Source organism: Plectropomus leopardus, chromosome 11, assembly GCF_026936395.1.
Source record: "Plectropomus leopardus strain MGB_pleo_1.0 chromosome 11, ASM2693639v1, whole genome shotgun sequence".
Lineage (NCBI taxonomy): Eukaryota > Metazoa > Chordata > Actinopteri > Perciformes > Serranidae > Plectropomus > Plectropomus leopardus.
Window position 1 is genome coordinate 34,749,341 of NC_142186.1, and position 16,099 is coordinate 34,765,439.

The window sequence follows — 16,099 nt, forward strand, 5'->3', positions numbered from 1 at the left end:
TTGAATATGAATACATCTCATATAAATTTCAGGAAAAAAACAACCCAAACTATTTTTTTTATTTTTTTGCAAAATAAATAAATAAAAATTAAGAACAATGTAAATGTGATTTTTCCTTTCAATCAGATGACAAGATCAATATTTGGTTGAGAGTGAAAAGCAAATAAACAGCATTGTCACTCTGTTTGTTTTTTGGTTGCTGTGTATCTTTATGTGGAGTTTTGTCATTACTTGAATGAATTTTTACTGTTTCCCTCAGGAGAAAACAAACAAACATTTAGAATTAATGGGATGGGATATTTTATCCTGTTTAATCCTATTTTTTATTGTTTGTTTCATTCAAAAAAATAAAAATAATGTAAGCTGTAATTCACATCACACCCTTTGGAGGACGCTATTGGGACTTTACTTTAGTCTTGGGACTTAGTCTTAATATAAATGTTGATTTGTCATTGTGTTTGGATATTGAATAAGATCACAGGCTTCCTCCTCTGTTCACAGATGAAAAAAGACCTGATTCTGTGGTTCAGTTTTGACGCAGTAAAAGTTTAAAAATATTTAAAAAATATTTATTCACGTCGTCATGCTTTCACTTCCTCCTCTCTCTCTGTGTGTGTGTGTGTGTGTGTGTGTGTGTGTGTGTGTGTGTGTGTGTGTTTGTTTTGTCATTCAGGTGGTTTCTGATGCAGCTTCAGTGCATGAAAAGAGGAAGGAGAGCTGCGTCTGATCATGTGACACTTTTCTTCATAAATAGCGAGCAGGAAACCCGTCAGAGAGCTGAACCTGAACACAGCACAGATGAGTCCGACTGATCGAGGCAAGTTTCATCTTTTCATCTGTAAATTTACAGCTTTTATTAACATATTCTGTCTTTACATTAATGCCAGTATTTTAGAAAAGAAGTGAATCCCTCAGTAAAAAAAGATTTAAGGCGAGTGTACTTTTACTTTCGTTTCTGTGTTTTTTTGTGTGTGTGTGAGATGTTCAGGCTGCAGGTAAAAATAAAAGTGACAGAAATAATCATGTAAAGCTGCTATAAAACTGTTTCACTGAGGTTAAATGTGGCTGTGGTGATCTTTCATGACTTTAGGACTAAATGTGTTTCTCTTCATTTTCTTTTTTATTTAAAAATGATTTGCTGAACATCTTTTCTGCAGTATACTATTTAAAACATATATTATAAATCTGATATCATGTCTTTTTTATTAATATTTCTAAAATCAGTAATAAGATAAAAATAAGGGACTTCATTTATTGGGGGTGTATGTCAAATAATTTTTCAAACACTGGGATGGGTGTTTAATTTTTTATCTTTTGGCGTAGGGGAGGGGCATACATCTTCAAATAGCTATAATTTGTAATTATGTTTCCACCAATATAAATTATGAAAAAAAATAGGGGTCTTTTTTCTGTATTACAACATGGCAATATTTTTAAAATGTTGGCATTTTTAAAAAATAAATATTGGGTTTTTTTCTTTAAAAAGTTCTGAGGATTTATTTCTTTAAAAAAAAAATTTTTTCAATCTGGCATTTTTTTATTCAGGTGATTTTTCTTTTTTTGTGACCTTTTTCTTTAAATGTTTTAGTTTTCTTTTTAAAATGTGACACAGGTTTGGAAGCATATTTAAAAATCACCTAGATGACACTATTTATCACAGCCAGAAACTGTAAAAACAAAAATTATCATTGAAATTTTGAGATTTACAATTTTATGTGGGGCAAACACTTCCGTATTTAAAAAAAAAAAATCTGACCGTAACATAGTGACATTTAATAAAAAATCACTTTATTATACCTTTTTTTAAAAGAAAGCACTTGCACAAGCCAGTTAGCATGCATGACAAGAGTGAAAAAACATGGTGTCATGGTGAGTCCGTCAGGTATCAGGTGACACCTGTGGCACCTTGATTTTGTTTTCCCTTCAGGTGAAACTGGAACATCGACATATTGAACTGACTGTTACGTGACAGTCAATGATTGATGAACATTAGCTGCTAATCTCATTTCCTTTATTAACTGCTGATTCCTGAGTCCTCTGAATACCAGCTGTGATAAAACAATAACTGAAGTAAATGTTCAGTGATGAGTTTGACCAAATTTCCTGCTTGTTCATTAGTTTCAGTTCTGGTCCTGTGATGGTTGCATCGGTTTGGAATTTATTTGCAGTTCAATAGCTTTAAATTTGTGGAAGTGATACTCAGACTGCTGCAGTTGAAGATCTTAAACACACACACACACACACAGACCCACACCCACACACACACACACACTTAGGACACAGTGTTTGAGAAGTGAAATAAAAGGGATCAGAAAGTTAAAAAAAAAAAAGAAGAAAAAAACAACACAAAGACCTTCACTGAGATGACATTTTTTTATATATTTTTTTGTTTTTTTAAGGTTTGTATGCTTAAAATATGACACAAAACTAAAAAAATAAATATTTATTGGTTTACATCACTGAAAATGAGTCAAAAATTTGGACGATATAGAATAGTGTTATCACAATATTTTTTTTTCATATCAGTCGATATCTATATATATCACGATATACATCAAATCACTATTTCTGTCAAGCTTAAAGGTTCCCTTTGACTCCTCAGTGAGATATGAAGATATCATAAGGTTATTTTGGTTTAAATATTTATTTTCTGTCAGACATTGAACATGACAAATATACTGTAGAACAGCGTCACCAACTGGAGGACCTATTCTACTAAAACTCAAAGAGGTCCAGTTACTAAAATTTCCTCTCAGCAAAGGTCCGAACCTCATACCTAAAATCAATATAACCATTAATTGAACATTTTACTTTGATTACGATTAATTAACTATTATTTTGCTTTTTGCTTTTCTTTTTTTTTTGTGGTTTGCACTTTTTACAACTCTTTTTTACCTGTTTTTTGTTTTTGTTTTTTTAATTTTCAGGTAAATTTATTTTACTTTTCACTTATTTACTGCTTTTTTTGGGGGGTCATTTCTTCTGTTGTTGTTCTTCCTCCTCTTTTATGACAGAAATCAAGCCATTTTCCTCGAGTTTCAAAAGGTAAAATTTTTTATTTCAGGGCTTGTAGCATAGTGTCAGTTTATCCAGGTAATAATTTAAGACCTCCAGGAGAAAAGTTGGGTTTCTGCTTTGCAAAGTTGTTGGAAGGTTTATTGAATTTTGTGTGTTGAATGAAGAAACAGTAAGTTAAGATTTGTGTTGTGTTCATAAGTTTTCTGTCTTCTGAATGAGCTGCGTCCTGTCGAAACCTTGTGTCGTCACAGCTGATCCTCCCCGCAGCCTCTGACTCGTCGATCCTCTCCGTGTGGATTTTTTTTTTTATTTCTCATATGTTTCTGACTCGAGGCCTGATCTCTGCCGGGCGCGTTGTTTTCTCTGCGTGTTGGCGAGCAGCCGTCTCATCAAAGGTCAGGCGACATCCTGACTTCTCGTGCGTGTGTGTGTGTGTGTGTGTTTACAGGCATGATGCTGGGCGGCTTGCTGCTCGTCTCCATGTGTGTCAGAGCAGCCGGCATGTTGGACAGCCGGCTGGACATCCACTGGGAGCTGTGGAAGAAGACGCATGAGAAGAAGTACCAGAATGAGGTATGAGATTAAAAAAACAGGATGTATTATAAATATGTAAGTTTTCTCAGATGTTTGCAGGCGCAGGATCCATATGTGGGATTTATCATACTGACCTTATGAACTCTGTGTGTGTGTGTGTGTGTGTGTGTGTGTGTGTGTGTGTGTGTGTGTCAAGGTGGAGGATTTGCGCCGCAGGGAATTGTGGGAGAAGAACCTACAGCTCATTACCATGCACAACCTGGAGGCCTCGATGGGGCTTCACACCTATGACCTGAGCATGAACCACATGGGAGACTTGGTGAGGCACTCGCTCACTCTGCGGGTTTACACCGGAGGACACAGAGTTTTATTTATTGATTTATGATCGGAAAAAGTATTCATTAATGACACAAGATAAATAATGCTGGAAGGTCAGAAGGAAGTTTAGTTAGGTATATATATTTTTAACACTTTATTTAAAGTGGTTTTATCCAAAAGGAAAAAAAACAGGACAAATTATAAGTCAAGTAGACAAGGACAATACCTGAATGAACAGAGACAATAAATAAATAAATAAATAACAGCACGCTATAAATGATGCTGGAAGGTCAGAAGGAAACAGACACACAGAATGAGTCTGGACTTTGAAGATCGACAGCTAAACGTCATAATGAAGTTATTTTGGTTTATTTATGCTGAGTAATGACAAGGCAGCAGGTAACTGGACCCCCGTGAGGCCCCAAAACTCTGTCAGTATGTTTACATGATGTTAGAAAAAGTGGAATTATTGTATTAGTCTGACTAAAACTGGACTTTTAAATACATGTAAACATGTAAGTCCGACTAAAATCATATTAAATCGAATCAATAGTGTGATTGAAAGTCGATTTCCTCCGTCATCAGTCGTGGTGTGTCAACCTCCAGTTTGTGATGACTGAATTAAATGCAAATGTGTTTGAGATGTGAAATATTAAAGTGCCTTAAAAGATGTGGACCTTAAAGGGATAGATCAGATTTTTTTGTGCAAATCTGGAGCAGCAAGTGTGTTTAAATCTGCGTCTTGATATAGTTCAGGGGTCGACTGATATTTGTTTTTCAGGGCTGATATCAGTTATTAGATTAGCAGAGACTGATATTTGGAACAGATATGCATTTACAATAAAAATGAAAATCTTTCTCACAATATTTATAATTTAAAATTAAACAAACTCCAGCACAAAACTTTGTTTAAATGCCTTTAGCATTTAACATGTTAAATCAAAACTGAGACTTTCAACATCACATGCAGCAAGTTCTCAGCAGCTTTTTCTATGAAGTCAAGTGAAAATTTAAATTAATAAATAAAAATAGCTCCCTGGGGTTTTAAAAAGTAAACGTTTCTTTCTTTGCACTTTTTAATTAATTTATTTTATAAGCGTTCTTTAAAATAAAATATAGATAAGTGTGAAAATGCCAAATATCCACCCCAATAATCAGCCAGGCTCATAATCTGTTGACCCCTAAAATAGTATAAATTCTCTGTTTCTTTCTGTGTAAAGTAACATTAAGAGTCTGGCCGCTTTGTGAAATTAGCGGGGGAGTCTTTTTAAAAAGTTAAATACACTTGTGTTAAAGATTGACTTCTTAAACTTTAACTTTAATCTAAAATTCTTTATTTGGCATTACACTTTTTCTCTTGTTAAAACATTGATTATAGCAGCTTTAAGTGTCTCCGAGCTTTAGATAACGTGGATCTAAATGACCGTACGTTGCTTTAACCTTAATGCAGAATGTAAATTTTCCCTCTCTGGCCCCTCGACTGGTGGAAGTTCACTTTGTCTGAAGCTCTTAAGTTTCTCTGAGACTTGAGTGAAGTAATGAGATGATTTCTGCAGCTGTAGGACACATCCAGCACATATCCAGCAAACTGCCTGCAGTCTGTTCTGCCTCGAAATTAACGAGTGACTGCAAACTGGAATATTAACTACGTGGCGTCTGCTTTGTGTCCTTTAACCTGAGTTTATTGATCTTCATCGCGCCACAAGAAAGATTCCTGACAACTATCGCTGAAACAGCGCGGATAATAAGTTACACTAAAAGTTAGTGCACAATGTTAAATTATAAACTTTCTATGTGATTTTATTCTCCCACCGGCTATAATCTTTTAACCGTCACAACATTTTAGAAATGTTCAAGGAATCAAGATGATTTATTTAACAGCAGAGTTTTAGCGTTTAAAATATATTTACTTTACAAAAGACCTGCAACAACACATTAATTAACAGACAACAAATCTGCAATTATTTTTATTAATAACCCTTTGAAACCTGAGCAAACTGGCTTGATTTCTTTCAAAAACATGGGAAAAGGGCAACAAACAACTGAACAAAAAATGCCCCCAAAAAAGCAATAAATTAGTAAAAAAAAATAAATAAATAAAATTACAAGAAAATTACCTGAAAAAAGGCAAACAAAAAAATGAATAAGCTGTAACATTATTTGAATAATATAATTAAGAGCAATTTAAATACAGTTTTCTTTATTATATTTTATTTTTTAAATCATATCTGATAATCTTCCCTAGCTAATTTTCAGATCTCTTTTTGTCACCTTTTACTATTTTTTTCCTGTATGAGAAACATTTTTTGCCAAGTTGCTCATTATGTTTTTCTCTGTGTTTTTTTTAAAGAAATCATACCAGTTTTCTCATGTATCAGAGGTTTAAATACTGGTAAAATAATAATATTGAAATGATAAGATGAATATTTTGGGGATTTGACCTGCTATTAGAATTAAAAAATAAAAAAAAGGTTGATTCTGTGAAATATTGCCCTTTTTTTCTCACATTTTATAGAAAAATCAAGTAAATGAGAAAGAAATACTAATAATGATAATAAAAATTATTTTTAGTGTAGCCATACTTCACACATATGTGTTTTTAGATGATAATTTCAGACATTTTTACTCCTGTAAAAGACTTCTGTCCTGTAAAAGTCGTATTCACAGCCCTGATAAATAAATCCAGGCTGCTCTAAACTGATCTGAGTGCTGCTGTTCATGTGTCGTTATCGGTTTTCCCATCAGACTCCAGAGGAGATGGTGCAGTTTTACACGGCGCTCAGTCCTCCCACTGACATCCAGAGGGCACCATCTGCCTTCACAGGGACGTCCGGCGCCGATGTTCCCGACACCATGGACTGGAGAGAGAAGGGCTGCGTCACCAGCGTCAAGATGCAGGTACACAAAAACACCCAGATTCAGTTTCCATCAGTGACTCATTAACCGACAGTCGGCAGGATTCAGCTTTAAGAGCAGAAACATCGTCCCACTCAGTCCCGCTGCTCTTTTTCCTCGAAGCAGTTCCTCATCACACAGGAAGTCGTCACCACAAAAAAACTGTTTTGCAACTTTTTTTCACAATATCCACTTTGATTTTTTTGCTTAAGATGAATTCCTGACAGACATTAACACCAGAAAGTCACAATGTTAGTTTTATTTTTTATCTTTTAAATGTCTCAGCGATGAAAGTGATGTCACTTTTTTTTAAAGTTACAGTTTTTGGATCAGAAAAATACTCAAGAAGTCAAAATTTAGAACAACCTTTATTTGACCTCTTTGACCCCAAATATCCACCAGAGTTAAAATTAATATAATTTACGGAGGTGGGGCCATATCCATCATGCATATGTTTCTGAAGCCCTGACGAAGAACGGTGCTGGTCCAAACATGTTGGCTTTTTTAATGATTTAGCCACGACAATAAAAGCCTTTTAATGTAATTCCTCCTTGTTTTTCACACTTTTGGAGTGTCTGGATTTCCCTCTCGTTTTATTATAAAGTTTCCCCTCATAAGTATTTTTTGGAGTGACACGTCATGTAGTCTGTTATTCCTCATCTGGTTGTTATGATTCACTGTTTTCAAGTCGTCATAAAAAACACCTGCAGAAGTCGGTCGGTCAGTGTCACTTTAGAGGGCCCATTTGTTACATCAATTATTATTTCAGAGCTTTGTTTCTTGAATTACCACAGACAAATGGTGGTGAAAATGTTGAAGACACAATGATTGAAAAACACATCAAACGGGAAAACTCCTAAAACTAAGTTTACTAAATGAAGTTTAGGACATTTTCTCACAAAATGGGTCTCAAGATTTTGTCATGAAAAGTCAAAAATAAGAAAAGTGTATTTTTGTTTCAAAACCTGCAAAGAAGTTGATGTCGAGTGCGAGACGAAAAAGGAGAAGTGTTGTTGCAGATGAGTTTCATTCAGCCAGAGACTCTCAGTATTGATTTTGGGCTTCCTTCTGTTGTGTGCAACATGTTGGAGATAACAGACAAACAAGGAAATTTCCCAATAGAGTCTGCAGAGTTCTTTAACCTCTTCAACTCGGCTGGCTCCGGCTCCACACTCTCCTGTTGAGCTGCCAAACATGGAGATGTGAAGTGTTTCATGTAACTTCCAAGCTAATAAAGAAAAGAGGAAATATGACATGAGAGTAACACGGCTCGTTTACATGCAGGGCGCCTGCGGCTCCTGCTGGGCCTTCAGCGCTGCGGGGGCCCTGGAGGGCCAGTTAGCCAAGACAACAGGGAAGCTGGTGGACCTCAGCCCGCAGAACCTGGTGGACTGTTCCAGCAAATACGGCAACCACGGCTGCAACGGCGGCTTCATGCACAGAGCGTTCCAGTACGTCATCGACAACCAGGGCATCGACTCGGAAGCTTCGTACCCGTACACGGGCAAACAGGTGAGGGACTGCTCTCATCAAACACACAGCAGAGACGCGTTTACCCATTTATCAAATTTTTATTCCAAACTAATTTGGTCTCTTGGAGCTCGTAGCTGGGCAGAAAAATAAAACTAAAAGTTAACCGTCTAATGCTGCCTTTATATGTTCCAAGGAAATACCGAGTAGAATTTGGTGTTTTAAGATTCTCCGTGCCACTTTCTACTGTTTACCAAACTGTTTCCCAGCTCACGAGCGTGACACACGAGCAAAAAATAATAAGAATATTTTGTTTGCTTTTTAAATGGATAGGCATACTCGTCTGCTGCAGAGCTGTGTACACATGAGGGGGGGGTCTGCCTACTTTTTATGGATTTTCCTATGCTTAAAAAAAGGGTGCAAAATTAGGTGGAAAAGATGTATTTAAAAATTCTGTCCCTTTCCAGTCTTTAAACTGCATGTCCATTCTTGTTTTTGTTTTTTCTTTTATAATTGTTTTTAAACCTTTTTCCTTTTTTTTTAGTTTTTCAACTGTATACCCGTTTCTTTATTTCTTTCTTCGTTGGATTTTAGGAAGGTGGTTTTTTTTAATGACCTGTTCTTTTCCCCTTTGTTTCTTTGCTGTATTTTAGGATTTTTGTTTAAGTGTATGCCCTGTTTCTTTATTTATTTCTCCCTCTTAAATATACTAAACTATACTAAGATGGCAGCATTTTTTTAAAAATCACAATTCTCTGGCCTCAGTTTTTCATTTTATTTCTTTGAAAAAAACTTCCAAGCAAACAAACTATCACAGAGACAAGTCTTCCTCTGATCAGTGTGTGTGTGTGTGTGTGTGTGTGTGTGTGTGCAGTGCTGCTGGAGAAGAGAAAATTCAAATATTCAAACATGTTAAGATGAGATAAGATATGACTTTATTTATCTTGAGCGAGATTGCTGTTGCAATGCAGAGTTAGAGGAGTGCACATACAGAGTGTGCAAATACAAAACAAAGTAAAAAAGTAATGAAAAGTAAATATATAAACATAAACTAGATAACAATAAGGTTTAAAATATAATGACAAGCTAACAATAAAGTGCAAATAATAAAGTGTAAATAAGTGCAACATATATATGCTGTGGTTCAATTGTGGGGGGAAAAAAAGAAATCAATTTAAGATTAAATCTGTAATTGAATCCTGCTTAGAAAAGTTAAAATGTGTTTGGACTGTTGGTTTGAGGAAACCAAACACTTGAAGACTTGAACTTGGAGATTGTGTGATGCACATTTGTCTCTTTTCGCTGACATTTATCTAACAAATAAATGGATTCGTCAGTGATGAAAACAATTGTCAGCTGCGACCGTAAAAAAAAAGTGGTGTTCGATGCTTCAGAGTTTTATTTGGCTGCATGGTGAAAATATCAAACTGTCATTTGTCATTGTAAGTCAGTACGTCTCCTGCACATAAAGGATTGTTTGTCTACTCACTTTTAAGGAATGATTGTTCTTTTCTGAAACAGGAAGTTGCGGACAGATTTTTACAGTAAATAGAAACACAAGTGGAAACAAGCAGGAAATGTGGTGCACACTCGGGTTTACAGTGAACAAATTCCTGTATCAGACAACAATGTGGGTGTACACGAAGTTAAGTCGGGCCCTTCGGGCTGCAGACTGCAACACTCTCCTCACTTGTCTGCTGTTAATGTCTCTTTGGAGCAACAATAAATTAATCGGAGCGGACAACGTGTTTGTCCTCCAGGCTTCATCTGGTTCACTGTTGTTGGTGTTTGTGTGGAGGAGGAGGGCAGCTCTGAGCCGATCCGACAGACTGTTCCAGCCTCGCGGAGGTGTTGTGGCTCCAATTCACCCGAAAATGCAGAAAAACTCCGTCAGTGATGTGAAATGTTCTGTTAATAAGCACAGTGACTCGTGTTTGTGTCTGAGAGTTGCTCTGCGGCTCAACCTGCTGCAACATGGAAACATCAACAACAGCGACTGAGGAAAAAAGTTTTAAAAATATGGATGATTTTTGGGTGAATATCACACAATGTCAATCATCGGTTTTAACCCCAGTTTGTCTTCTAACTTCAGTCCCAGCTGTGCCGCTACAACCCCGCGTACCGCGCCGCCAACTGCTCCACATACAGCTTCCTGCCTTACGGAGACGAGGGGACTCTGAAGGAGGCGCTCGCCACCATCGGACCCATCTCTGTAGCCATTGATGCCACGCGGCCCACATTTCCTTTCTACAGGAGCGGTACGTCACACACCATCAGCTGCACACACTCATCTGCTCTTACATGACTGAAATAGATGCAGAAACATCCAAATGTCTTGTTAGAGCATTGTGGGACAGGAAGTGGTTACTGCAGAAGTTCACAGATGGAGTGTGATTTAGTTAACACTCTCTGACAATCTTGTTTTCGCACACCTCCAGTGGTCGACGTCACTGTTGACTTGTTTGGAATTAAAGGTGCAAAACAGTAAATTTCAACCACAGAGGGCAGCAAAACGCAGCTGTTCAGCCTGGTGTTTGTGAATCTTTCAAGTTTTAAACCTGAGCAAATATATCATAGCTTTAAAAAAATGGGGAAAAAAACAATAAGCAACTTACCAAAAAATGAACCAAAAATAGAAAGAAATGAGTAAAGTTACATTCAGATCTTTATTTTTTTTATCACTTTTTTTGGTAATTCAGCTCCTGTAAAAACTTTTTAGCTGATTGCGATCTGCAGTTCTCAAAGCTAGACGCCACTAAATCCTCCTAAATCTGACTCACAGGACCTTTAAATATTTCTTCTCAGAAAACAAAAAAACATGAATATAATGAGATGTGTTTTCTTATTTTGACCACTGCCATCAGGAGTGTTCGATGATCCGGGCTGCACACAGAATGTGAACCACGGGGTGTTAGCTGTGGGCTACGGCACGCTGAACGGACAAGACTACTGGCTGGTGAAGAACAGGTGAGATTTTTTTCTGATGTCCCAAAAATCCCCATCTAGTCCTCACATACAGGGCATACATGCATATTTACGCAGTAAAGTGAAACAGGGAAGTCAGAGCTCTGCAGTAAAACACACCGTGTGAACACGCACAGAGGGACTTTTTGCTGATATGAGTTTAAGTTGTTGAACAGACTTATCAGACACTGTAACAAAATCATTGTGTTTTATTTCTCATCACTTATTGCATCAAAAATAAGGCAATGCAGCTTTATTTATACAGCACATTTCATACAGAGCAATTCAGCGTGCCTAACAGAGCAATAAAATATAAAAAAATAATATGGAAATATATGGATATAAGATGGAAACTTCCAGTAAAAGACAAGAGAGAAAACATATAAAAGGTAACATTAATTGTTAAATAATTTACAATTTTAAAAAATTTTACTATTAAAATATTTTTTTCCTTGCTTGTTTATTTTTTATTGTTTGTTTCTTTCTGTTTGGTTTTTACTTTTAACTTTAGTTCATATTTTAGTATTATCATTATTGTTTTGTCATACTCATATATTTTTTGTGCTCTTTTCTTTAGACTGTAAATGCTAAAGTGGGAGGCATATGCCAAATTATGTGTTTGGTGAAAATATATTAACAGGGAGATATGCCCTTTAATTTAGAGTTTAAGCAGTGATATCTGAAAACACCTGAAACTTCAACATCTGCTGCTACATTTCATTTTATTTTATTTTATTTTATTTTATTTTATTTTATTTTATTTTATTTTATGTTATTTTATGTTATGTTGTGTTGTGTTGTGTTGTGTTGTGTTGTGTTGTGTTGTGTTGTGTTGTGTTAGAGAGGAGCAGATTATTAGGGTTTTTTTTTTAATTAAAATGTATTTTCTCCTGCGGAGGGACACTGCTCACTTAACTTTTTTTTAAGACAACCGAAAGTACTTTGAACCGTCACCTTGATTTTGTTCACCTGTTGGTTCTCTCCTCCTGTTGACGACTGATGAGCTGCAGCTGTGAGGTGCTGGGCAGCTCAAGCTTATAAAAACCATCCGGTTAAGTCAGAGCGTCGCAGCACACTGACTACACAGCACATGCACATGCACATGCACATGCACATGCACATGCACATGCACATGCACATGCACATGCACATGCCAATGCCAATGTCAAAAACATTTAGAGGTTTAGAGGTTTTCTTAAAAGAAAAGCAAATTTAAAATAAGATCTGTCCTTTGTCCAGCCTGTGTCTCTGAGACATTACTAAGCTCAGTTTCACATCATTTTCTCAGACTTTCTTACAAACAGCCTTCCTGTTTCAGCACAACCTTAATTCATCATCTTAAAAAGCTCTTTCTGCTTCTCACTGCACTGATCTTTATTTGTCCGAAATAAACCGAGAGATCCAAAAGAAAACTTAATTGGCTTATAAATGAGCCTGCAAGATTTCAGAGTTTTGTCTCAGTGATCAAATGGAAGCTTCAGCTCTATATTTGATCTGCTCTCAGAGTTGAGAAACCTCTATGCACAGCCGAAAAATCTCCTGATGATTTATTCTTTTGCTCCCAAGGGGGGGTCAGGAGAAACGCATCAGAATTTGGTAATATCCAAATAACAGGCTGATTTATTTCTGATGAGACATGAAAAGACTTTTGTGAGCAGCACAAAAAAGAGCTCTGAGCTCTGTTCTCCACTTCTGAGACTTTTTCTTTAAAGAGAGAAAAACATTCAGGAAAGAACTTCTTAAAATATTCAGCCTTATCCATATGAACACTTTAACACACATTACACCGACAAAGACAATGTTTATTAATGTTATCTAAAGTAAGAATCTTTTTTTAATGATTTAAAGCAGCTGATGAGCTTGATCAGATGAACAGACTCACATTCATCCACTGCACACAGTCCTGCTTCGCTTCCTGTGTCTATGCCAGTCCTGCAACTTTGGAGCCACTCTGACTTTATACATTTTATTTTACCAACAAGTTTAAAACTTTATTGTGGGTCATTTCAGTCCAGTCGCCAGATTGATTCATCGATTCTTTATTTTGTGTCATGCACACAAACATGTGAGCATCCCTCAGGGGTGAACAAGACACCAACACGATATCGATGCAGTGATCAGTCCAGAATACTTTTACTGCTCAGTCCCCAAACAAAATACTCTGCCTCGTGTCTCACACAAACAAAGTCTGCTGCAAAAAAAGTGTGAGAAACACTGCTGTGAATATTCAGTGTGCAGCATACCACGGAAATGATTATTTTTTTATTCATTTAACCTTTTGTTTAACTGGGAATACTCCCATGAGATTCAGAATCTGTTTTTCCAAGCAAGTCCTGGCCAGGACAGCAGCAGGAAGGATTTCACATAAAAGAACAAGTAAACAGCATAAAAATTCACATACAAGCAACAGGCGACAAATTTAGAACCAACAGCCAGTTGGCAGCGTTCAGAAACCGAACATGTCGTTCTCAATCCTGTTTCCTGTGGAAATAAAACCTGGAACCTACATTTTTAAAGTGCATGCCAGGCGAGCATCCTGTATCATTTATTATTATTATTGTTATTATTGTGGCATACTATTACCTTTTTTAATTGCAGAATTCCAATAGTTAATCGTGACTAAACACATTTTTTTAATCATGTTTTCAATTCCATCATTTTGCATTTCAAAACAGTTTTGAAGACCATGTGACATTTTTCTTGATAAGGAATCAAATGACGACAAAAACTGCCTGGGACTAACATAAAGTGAGCGTGTCTGTGATAGTGAGACTCATGAGTACCCACAAAACCCATTTGCATTCAGAAATCTGGAGGTCAGAGGTCAAGGGACCCCTGTGAAGCGTGGCCATACGCTGTTTTATCATCACCAAAGCCTAAATTTGGAGCATTATTAACTCCTCTTTCTGAGGGGCTAGCATGATTTGTTTGACACCACTGGATTCCTCTGATCTAGTATGATCTAGTTTCATATGATATCAGTATAATATCTCTTTAAAACTCAGCCCGGTACAGCCTCTTAAAGACGGGAATGTTGGCTGGCAACTAAAAGGTAGTTTTATTATAATTATTATACTGATATTGGCGAATTGGTTTTTTTGGTTACTGCTGAAAAGGTATTTTAGAAACCTCTGTTAATTCTCTTTATTTATATTCATCTGTGTCTCTGCTCTGTGATTCCAGTTGGGGAGTTAAATTCGGAGACCAGGGCTACGTCCGGATGGCTCGTAACAAGAACGACCAGTGTGGCATCGCTCTGTACGGGTGCTACCCCATCATGTAGCTGCAACTGCAACCAATCGTTTAATTTCTCTTTTTTCATGTATACAGGGGTTTTTTTTACAGTTTAATGTCACATTGATCGTAACATTTTAATATTTCTACATTTTTTAAAATTCTTTTTAATGCATGTTTTGATGCTGAAAGTCAAAAGCTGCTGGACTTTTTCGTACTACATGAACAGCATTGAAGTAGAATCTGTGTTTGACTGTTTGTCTATATTTCTATATTTGTGTGTAATAAAGAGACAGATGTGTGATCTCGGCCTGATGTGCATCAGACACGATGAAGGTGAAGCTGAGATTTTTTTGAAATCGCGGTTTGTCTGTTAAATCCGCCATGAAAACCGACTGAAAGGATTCATCGACTCCTTTGGAAATTGGCTTGTTGGTCAATTTAGCTTTTACATGTTGCAACAGAGGGAACGCCAAAATCAATACGCGTGTCTCTGGTTAATATCTCCGTCCTGTGCACATGCTGATGTGATGGCATGTCACACACTCGATCCCTGCAGGGCAGTGACATCGTCTCAAGTGAGAAGCCTTTTGGTGTGTTTTAATTAAAGTCTTTTATGAAAACAAAAAAAAATGCTCTCATCTGTCTCCTTTGATTAATTTGGCAAAAAAAATGGTTTTACAGCCCGACCCAGGCTGCGTTTGCCTCCAGTCTGTATGCTAAACTAACTGCCTGCTAGGGGTGGGCGATATGACCTTTAAAATAATATCACCATATTTCAGGGAATTTGTGCAATAACATTATTCTTGACCATATAACAAAAATATTCAAATCAAAAAAAGTGCCAGTTGAGGATTTCCCACACCCCAGACAGAGGTCCTAGCTAAGACCCTAATGTCCCAAAATTCTAGAAACATCCTAAAATCCTTGAAATGTCGTAAATTTCCAGAAAGGTTGTGAAACCTGAGAAATGTCCTGGAATTCTGGACATCTCCTGGAGTCCTGGAAACACCCTTAAGTCCTAGAAATGTCCTACAACCCAAACAATGTCCTAAAATCCGAGAAATGTCCTAAAATCCTGGAAACGTTCTGAAATCTGAGAAATGTGCTAAAATCTTAAATCCTAGAAACAGCCTGAAATCTGAGAAACATCCTAGAATTCTGGACATGTCCCTAAAGTCCGAGAAACATCCTAAAATGCTAGAAATGTCCTACAATCCAAGAAATGTCCTAAAATCCTATAAACACGTTTGAGGCTGCTGTGATTGGCCCCTGTCTGTTTTCTGTCATGTTGCAAAAGTGGCCCCTAAGCAAAACAAGTTGAGAGTTCCTGCTGTAAAGTTTGAATGTTTTCATGAAGCATAATTATGGAGCTGAAAGATGCAGATATTAAAACTGTATTTTTCGGGCAGTGAATCAACACAGGGTCAACTTTTAAGGCAACAGCAAAGTTCATGAGTTTGATTTTTTGCACCTTTTGTTGGATGAATTTAACTTTATTTGAAAATACAGTTTAAGACCGCAGAGTCTCGGATCAAATCCTCTGGTTGCGAGCGCTGAGAGCTCTCCGCCAACACCTCCAGCGAGGTCAGAACAAAGTCAACAGAAATCCAGCGTTGGGTTACAAATGAGTCATTTTTATTTTTTTTTAGTGCAACATCACAAC

At 36.8% G+C, this 16,099-nt stretch overlaps 1 protein-coding gene across 1 annotated transcript; it reads left to right on the top strand.

Annotated features, from left to right (window-relative positions):
- Positions 1-664: 664 nt before the first annotated feature.
- On the top strand, positions 665-14,737 carry LOC121945417 (cathepsin S-like). The gene is made up of 8 exons (XM_042489576.2): positions 665-817; positions 3,467-3,591; positions 3,749-3,871; positions 6,616-6,768; positions 8,050-8,277; positions 10,328-10,493; positions 11,100-11,202; positions 14,383-14,737. Exons 1-8 carry the CDS (start codon positions 799-801, stop codon positions 14,480-14,482), a joined length of 1,017 nt encoding a protein of 338 aa, XP_042345510.1. The 5' UTR covers positions 665-798; the 3' UTR covers positions 14,483-14,737.
- The last annotated feature ends 1,362 nt before the right edge of the window (positions 14,738-16,099 follow it).

What these genes read in the sequence shown, in the direction of transcription:
- LOC121945417 (XM_042489576.2), top strand. An exon ending in AGAAGAAGTACCAGAATGAG is followed by an intron (nt 3,592 to 3,748) that starts GTATGAGATTAA and finishes GTGTGTGTCAAG; the next exon opens with GTGGAGGATTTGCGCCGCAG. An exon ending in TACTGGCTGGTGAAGAACAG is followed by an intron (nt 11,203 to 14,382) that starts GTGAGATTTTTT and finishes CTGTGATTCCAG; the next exon opens with TTGGGGAGTTAAATTCGGAG.